This window comes from Mus pahari, chromosome 14 (assembly GCF_900095145.1).
Source record: "Mus pahari chromosome 14, PAHARI_EIJ_v1.1, whole genome shotgun sequence".
NCBI classification, from domain to species: domain Eukaryota; kingdom Metazoa; phylum Chordata; class Mammalia; order Rodentia; family Muridae; genus Mus; species Mus pahari.
This window is the reverse complement of record NC_034603.1, coordinates 53844562-53853088: the sequence shown is the minus strand read 5'-3', so window position 1 is coordinate 53853088 and position 8527 is coordinate 53844562. Positions and strand designations below refer to the sequence as shown.

Genomic DNA, 8527 nt, shown 5'->3' with positions numbered 1-8527 from the left:
GGAAAACTTAAGTGACTTGCCTTGCATCACATAACTAATACATGATAGAGTGCCAGTCCAGACTGGTCAGACTCTAGTACATGCTCTTGACCCTAGGACTTATTTATAAGACTAAAAATTTTTTTTACTTCTATTACTTTTATATTTGTGCTTATTAGTTTCAGTTTTTATTATCAGAATTCAGCTCTATTGCTAGGTGTCTGGTTTTCTTTGAATGACATTATTTCGATACGTAAACTGTATTACTTTTTATATTTGTGAGTGCGTGTGTGGATGGGTATGCCAGGTAAATGCAGGTTATTGCAGAAGCCAGATAAGGGTTTGGGAGTCCTTGAGCTGGAGTTACAGGCATTTGTAAGGTGCCCTGGGAATCCATCTCGCCAACCAACCCTTCGATACTGATTTTATTGTTTCTGTTGTAGTGAAGCGCCTAAAGTATAGAAGGAAGCAGAATGTCCTCAGTGTCGTCTGAATACACCATCGGTGGCGTGAAGATTCACTTTCCCTGTAGAGCTTATCCAGCACAGCTTGCTATGATGAATTCTGTAAGTCTTTTACCGCAGTTGAGTCTTTATCAAGAGGCTGTGGCTTATGATTCCAAGTATACATTGAATTTTTGACTATTCACAGGTACAAAATGGCTAGTATTTGTTGGATTTATCTGGAAGAGCACCTAAGTTCTAGGAAAGTGATATGATAACTCTTAAGCTGTGTATGTTTAGGTTAGGATGTAGCAAGAACATCTGAAAAACATTTTCAGCTCCTTTAGAATTTTGATTTTTATTCTTCATTTCTACTACCTTTATATTTCTATTCAAAGTCATTATAACCCCTTTTACTAGCAGTATCTTTCATCAAGTTTTTCTCATAGATATTTATAAGTATTAGTATTACAGTCTTTTGTTTGTTTGCTTGTTTGTGTTTTTAGATTATCTTTATGTGTATGAGTGTTTTGCCTGCATGTGTATCTGTGCAACATATGTGTGCCCAAGGCCTGAGGGTCCTAGAATAGGGTACCAGATCTCCTGGAACTGGAGTTACAGGTGGTTGTAAGCTACCATGTGGTGCTGGGAATTGAACCTGGGTCTTCTGAATGAGTAACAGCTGCTCTTAAGTGCTAAACCACCTCTCTAGCACTTATCACAGTTCCTTAGAAAGTACTTGTGCTTGTATAATAAATATAAGTTGCTTTTTAAAATTCTCATGCTTGATATGTTTATAAAACCAGCAGACGGTTCAGAAGAAATATAAAGGAGTAAAGTCTAAATTTAATAAAATTCTCTAGTTCTTCCTGTGCTGTAACTCTGTTTCCTGGAGTGCATCCTGCCTCTTCTGTGCTGTTCTCATCCTGTTCAATGGAGAGAGGTCTAATAAAATAATCCTTTATTATTTTCTTCTTTTTAAAATTGACATCTTTGTCCACAGATTGTCAGAGGACTCAACAGTAGCCAACATTGTTTGTTGGAGAGTCCCACAGGAAGTGGAAAAAGTTTAGCCTTACTTTGTTCTGCATTAGCATGGCAACAATCTCTTAGTGGTAAGTAAAATTCTTTTTTAAAAAAAAGTTATTATACTTATTTTTGTATGCATATGTGTGTGCACATGTGCGGTGTGTGCGGTGGGGTGGAGGCCAGAGGACAAGTTGCTAGAATCATGTCTCACCTTCCACCATAGGGCCAGTGGCACGCGTGTGTCTGTACTGCACCTTCAGGCCAGGCCCAGGAAATAGTTCTTGATATTTCAGACTGCTAGCTGGGACCTGAGGAAAATATAATAAATTATACTTTATCCAGATTGGTTCAAACATTGTTCTAACTGTTAAGACATTTCTTCAGGATACCTCATCTGTGCCAGGCATGGTGGTGCGCATGTATAATTCCAGCATTTAGGAGCCAAAGGCAAGATGATTGCTGCAAGTTCAAGACCAGCCTGGTCTATATAGGAAGTTTCAGGTCAGCTAAGGCTATATAGTACCGCCCTTTGAAACATAACACACACATGCATGCACGCATGCACACACACACACACACACACAAAAGAAATTGAATGCATCAAAATTAATTCTTAATTAATATTAATATAATTTAGTCCTTTTACTTGATCAAGCAGAGATTGTATGAATGTTTTAGATATTTAGAGTTCTTATAAAAATAATTAGATAAGAAATACTTAGATGATAATTTGCATCTAATAGGACATGGGGCTCTGATGGTGCTGATACATATACTAATTGCTTGAATATATCCTTGAATATATTTGCTTATATGACTCTCATAACATTGAAATGTGAAATATAGGACCAAGAAAATATATGTCTTAGTTAGGGTTTTTTTTTTACTGCTGTGAACAGACACCTTGACCAAGGCAATTCTTTTTTTTTTTTTTAAATGCTCATGCGCGTTTTATTAATAAAAACTAACAGTGCTTAGTTAAACAAGTGAAACAATTAAAGTCTCTTTATATTCCATAAAATATTACAGAAAAGTTTATTTGTGTTTCAATAAAAAGACCATCATTTTAGAACAGGCAGCTAAGGGCAACTGTACAGTTAATGGGTTTTTGTGAATAAATTTTAAGAGACGATTGCCTGTCCTTAAATTTCTTTTTCTTTTTATTAAAAAAAAGAACTATTAAAAACGATTGACAAATTTTGAGTTAAAAAACTGTTAAAACATTCTCTATGTTTAATTTCAACTTTATAATAGATTACAGGAAGATGCTTATGAAACAAATACAACATTTGTTTCAGTACACGTCTTTAAATGATAGACTTATAAGTATGTANACAACTATATAATAAAAAGTTTCCAAAGGTAGCCTGTAAGAAATCAGGCAAATTTACCATAAGCAAACTTTCTAAACAATTTCCATAGCTGCACCAGCGTGGCAGTAAACTTCTTCCAAACAAAAAGAAANCAAACAAACAAAATCTACTTCGCAATTTGTTGCTGCAATAGAGAAAAGGTGTCCAGACTTGATGGAATTTCGACAGTCAATATAATTTAAGGAAAGAGTCATAATAAGACNTATGGNGCTTGTTACAGTAGAGCTGTGCTACCGGCTTGGTTCTTTGGACACTGCATGATTTAACAAATGGAAAACTTCATCCTAAAGCCTGGCTGTCCACCACCTGGGTGCTGGACATCAGAGGCAGGGCAGCACTTCATCATTGCCACTGGTGTGGGCGCAGTACAGTTTCCTCGGCAAACCCAGCAACAACTGTTGAGGGGCAAAATAAGCTTCAAACTCAAAAAAGAAAGGAAAGAAAAAGAGAGAAAAGAGAGAGAAACCATAAAATCCTAAAAGGTAGATAGAGGCACTGCATTAGCACGCTGGCTTCACAACACATCTGCAGCTAGGCTCTAACTGCGCACACTCCTCACTTGGAACTGCACATCTAACTCCAAACTCACGGGTATCTTCTTGGGAGTCGGCCAAAAAGAACAGAAAGCCCCACTGTAAGCTTCTTTTCTCTATACATGTTTTTCCTGAAGCTGATTCAAAGGGGAGAGGGGTCTACGGGTTGAGTAATCAATCCTCCTCATCATTCTCATTAAAGTTATCGTCATCGTCATCATCCTCCCCAACGTAGGGCACAGGGGTCTTGACCCTGGAGCCACTGTACTGAGACCCATTGGAGCTCGTGGCCAACATCCCATCTGCACCATTGCTCAAATCACTGGCAGAAAGCCTTGTGCCATTGGATGTAGAACTGGTTGTCGTGACGAATATTCCACCAATGGATCCCTGAGACCAAGGCAATTCTTATAAGGACAACATTTAATTGGGACGGGCTTACAGGTTCAGAGGTTCAGTCCAATGTCATCAAGGCAGGAGCATGGCAGCATCCAGACAGGCATGGTGCAGGAGGAGCTGAGAGTTCTACATCTTCATCTGCAGGCTTCTAAGAGAAGACTGCCTCCCAGGAAGCTAGGACAAGGATATTAAAGCCCACACCCACAAGGCCACACTTACTCCAACAAGACCACACCTCCCAACGTGCTACTCCTTGGGCCAAGCATATACAAGCCATCACAATATACAAAACTAGCATAATGGTACGTGCTAGGAAGCCTAGTACTTAGGAGGACAGTGAGTTAGAGTCCAGCCTGGGCTACATAGCAAGACCCTAGTTATAAATAGATAGATAGATAGATAGATAGATAAGATTCTGGTTGTTCTACTTGTGTGAATACCAGATAAATAGAGGTTTGTTGTAATAATGCTTGTATAAATTTGTTATGTCTCATTCTGTTAGTTATTGCCAGAATTACACAGTGAGACCTTGTCTCAAAAAACAAACTTAGCTAGGATTTAGCATGTGCCTTCATTCCCAGCACTATGGAAGCTGAGGCCTGAGACCCAGGTGTTTTGTTTGAAGGAAAGAAGCCTAGGAGACAGCAAGAATCTGTCTTAAAAAACAAAAACAGGGCTGGTGAGATGGCTCAGTGGGTAAGAGCACCTGACTGCTCTTTCAAAGGTCCAGAGTTCAAATCCCAGCAACCACATGATGGCTCATAACCATCCGTAACAAGATCTGACGCCCTCTTCTGGAGTGTCTGTAGACAGCTATAGTGTACTTACATATAATAAATAAATAAATAAATAAATAAATAAATAAATAAATAAATAAAAAACAAAAACAAATTTGAATCCTGGCCTGGGGGTGTAGCTCAGTGATGCATGTAGCTCAGTGGTGTAATTTTTAACTAGCAAGTATAAGGTCCAGGGTTCAGTACTCAGAACTGCCAGGAAATAAACATTTAACATTTATACCTAGATAACAAAGATACTGGAGTACTGACTCCCATCACACCCTTTTCTATGGTGAGTCCTGGACTTAAATGTTTGTAAATTCCAACAGGTGATTCTGAATTAATGTTTCTCTTTGTAAAAACCAGGGTTTTGAGGTAAAATGTACTTAATTGTTCCATGTATTTGCTGATAACTACTTCTGTATGATTGTTTTTATTAAAACAATCTAGGTAAACACAGAAATTGCTATTAATATTTACTTAATAAAATAGTTCAATTTTTCTTAAAGGTTTATTTTCTTTCTTTTTTTTTTTTTTTTTGAAGATTTATTTATTTATTATATGTAAGTACACTGTAGCTGTCCTCAGACACTCCAGAAGAGGGCGTCAGATCTTGTTACGGATGGTTGTGAGCCNTCTAACTCCAAACTCACGGGTATCTTCTTGGGAGTCGGCCAAAAAGAACAGAAAGCCCCACTGTAAGCTTCTTTTCTCTATACATGTTTTTCCTGAAGCTGATTCAAAGGGGAGAGGGGTCTACGGGTTGAGTAATCAATCCTCCTCATCATTCTCATTAAAGTTATCGTCATCGTCATCATCCTCCCCAACGTAGGGCACAGGGGTCTTGACCCTGGAGCCACTGTACTGAGACCCATTGGAGCTCGTGGCCAACATCCCATCTGCACCATTGCTCAAATCACTGGCAGAAAGCCTTGTGCCATTGGATGTAGAACTGGTTGTCGTGACGAATATTCCACCAATGGATCCCTGAGACCAAGGCAATTCTTATAAGGACAACATTTAATTGGGACGGGCTTACAGGTTCAGAGGTTCAGTCCAATGTCATCAAGGCAGGAGCATGGCAGCATCCAGACAGGCATGGTGCAGGAGGAGCTGAGAGTTCTACATCTTCATCTGCAGGCTTCTAAGAGAAGACTGCCTCCCAGGAAGCTAGGACAAGGATATTAAAGCCCACACCCACAAGGCCACACTTACTCCAACAAGACCACACCTCCCAACGTGCTACTCCTTGGGCCAAGCATATACAAGCCATCACAATATACAAAACTAGCATAATGGTACGTGCTAGGAAGCCTAGTACTTAGGAGGACAGTGAGTTAGAGTCCAGCCTGGGCTACATAGCAAGACCCTAGTTATAAATAGATAGATAGATAGATAGATAGATAAGATTCTGGTTGTTCTACTTGTGTGAATACCAGATAAATAGAGGTTTGTTGTAATAATGCTTGTATAAATTTGTTATGTCTCATTCTGTTAGTTATTGCCAGAATTACACAGTGAGACCTTGTCTCAAAAAACAAACTTAGCTAGGATTTAGCATGTGCCTTCATTCCCAGCACTATGGAAGCTGAGGCCTGAGACCCAGGTGTTTTGTTTGAAGGAAAGAAGCCTAGGAGACAGCAAGAATCTGTCTTAAAAAACAAAAACAGGGCTGGTGAGATGGCTCAGTGGGTAAGAGCACCTGACTGCTCTTTCAAAGGTCCAGAGTTCAAATCCCAGCAACCACATGATGGCTCATAACCATCCGTAACAAGATCTGACGCCCTCTTCTGGAGTGTCTGTAGACAGCTATAGTGTACTTACATATAATAAATAAATAAATAAATAAATAAATAAATAAATAAATAAATAAAAAACAAAAACAAATTTGAATCCTGGCCTGGGGGTGTAGCTCAGTGATGCATGTAGCTCAGTGGTGTAATTTTTAACTAGCAAGTATAAGGTCCAGGGTTCAGTACTCAGAACTGCCAGGAAATAAACATTTAACATTTATACCTAGATAACAAAGATACTGGAGTACTGACTCCCATCACACCCTTTTCTATGGTGAGTCCTGGACTTAAATGTTTGTAAATTCCAACAGGTGATTCTGAATTAATGTTTCTCTTTGTAAAAACCAGGGTTTTGAGGTAAAATGTACTTAATTGTTCCATGTATTTGCTGATAACTACTTCTGTATGATTGTTTTTATTAAAACAATCTAGGTAAACACAGAAATTGCTATTAATATTTACTTAATAAAATAGTTCAATTTTTCTTAAAGGTTTATTTTCTTTCTTTTTTTTTTTTTTTTGAAGATTTATTTATTTATTATATGTAAGTACACTGTAGCTGTCCTCAGACACTCCAGAAGAGGGCGTCAGATCTTGTTACGGATGGTTGTGAGCCACCATGTGGTTGCTGGGATTTGAACTCCAGAAGAGCAGTCAGGTGCTCTTACCCACTGAGCCATCTCACCAGCCCAAAGGTTTATTTTCTTATATGTATAAGTTTATGTAAGCTGTTCACAGAAGGCAGGAGACAGCTAGACTGCCTGGAGCTAGAGGGACCAGCCTGTGAGCCTCCCAGTGTTTGTGCTGGAAACTGAACTTGGGTCCTCTGGAAGAGCAGGGTGTGTTCTTAACTGCTGAGCCATCTTTCTAGTCCCAAGAGTTTGTAATTTTAGTAATGATTCTGAAATATAACACTGAATATTTCTCAGCTACGTAAATAGATAAGTATTACAATAGTGTAAAGCTAATCATGGGAGTGTTGTGTTGTGTTGGATATTCCTGGTTGTCAGCTTGACTACATCTGGAATGAACTACAATCCAGAAATGGAGGGCACACCTGTGATACAAATTTTAAGACTAGAAGACCTGGATCTTGGCATGGGATGACAGATGCTTTTGATAGGGGCCTTGAGGCATAGTAGTCATGAAAGGCTTAGGTTTAGGCCTTTAATCCCAGGAGAATGAGGCCAGCCTGGGACAGAGCAAGTTCCAAATCCAGCCATGGTGGTACACACCTTTAATCTAGGCCATACATTCTCCTGAAGGCCTACATATGGACAGTGGCAGGAGGCCTCCCTCTTCTTTTCCTGCTTGTACTTACTTGCCAGCACGTCTGTTGGAACCTCCTTCTTCAGGATTCCGGCTTATACAGAAGACCAGCTGAAACAACTAAACTTGTGGGACTGAGCAACTATTAGAATCTTTGACTTCCCACTCACAGCTGCCCATTGTTGGGTTAGTTGGACTGTAGATTCTAAGTCGTTAAAATAAATTTCCTTAATATATAGTGATGTCTGTAAGTTCTGAGACTCTAGAGAACTCTGACTAATATAATTGTTAAAAGAAATGTCTGGGCTGACAAGATGAGTCAATATGACTTTAGCCTTTTTTCTAAGCCTAGTGACCTGATTTCAATCATCAGAGCCCATCTGGTGGAAAGAGAGACCCGACTCCTGCAAGTTGTCCTCTGACCGCCACGTGCACACTGTGGCATGCACACACATAAACACATACTCATAAATAAACGTAATGGAAAAGAAATGTTCATGTTACTGATTGAGCTTGGAAACAAGGGGTGAACAAGATGGCTCAGTGGTAAGGGGGCTTAGTACTGCTCCTGACGGCCTGAGGTCCATCCCTGGAACCATGCGGTAGAGAGAGAAAGCTGACTCTTGCAGATTTCTTCCCCACTTTAAAACAGACAATAGATATAAATAAAGGCTGTTAACAAAAAAGTAAACATTTTCTGATCTGTCTGTTTTGGTTATTATTGGTGTCATTCTTTGGGGGAAAGTGACACTTCTAGTCAATAATTGAAAGTTAATGACAGTTATCGGGGATGTTTTTAGGTTGTAGATGAGAAGACCTTGCATCAGCATATTCAAAAACATGTCACTTGTTTTCCTTCTGTTTATTTATTTATTTATTTATTTATTATATATAAGTAGCTGTCTTCAGACACTCCAGAAGAGGGCGTCA

The 8527-nt window shown here is 39.1% G+C and overlaps 1 protein-coding gene across 2 annotated transcripts in view; it reads left to right on the top strand.

Moving 5' to 3' along the window:
• The first annotated feature begins 452 nt into the window (after positions 1-452).
• The window catches only part of Brip1 (BRCA1 interacting protein C-terminal helicase 1), a 137931-nt gene continuing 129856 nt past the window's right edge, over positions 453-8527 (top strand). For both annotated transcript variants that reach the window (XM_021212802.1, XM_021212801.1), the window contains exons 1-2: positions 453-545; positions 1426-1537. In XM_021212802.1, the coding sequence (XP_021068461.1) occupies positions 453-545; positions 1426-1537 (205 nt within the window). The remainder of the gene's footprint in view (positions 546-1425; positions 1538-8527) is intronic.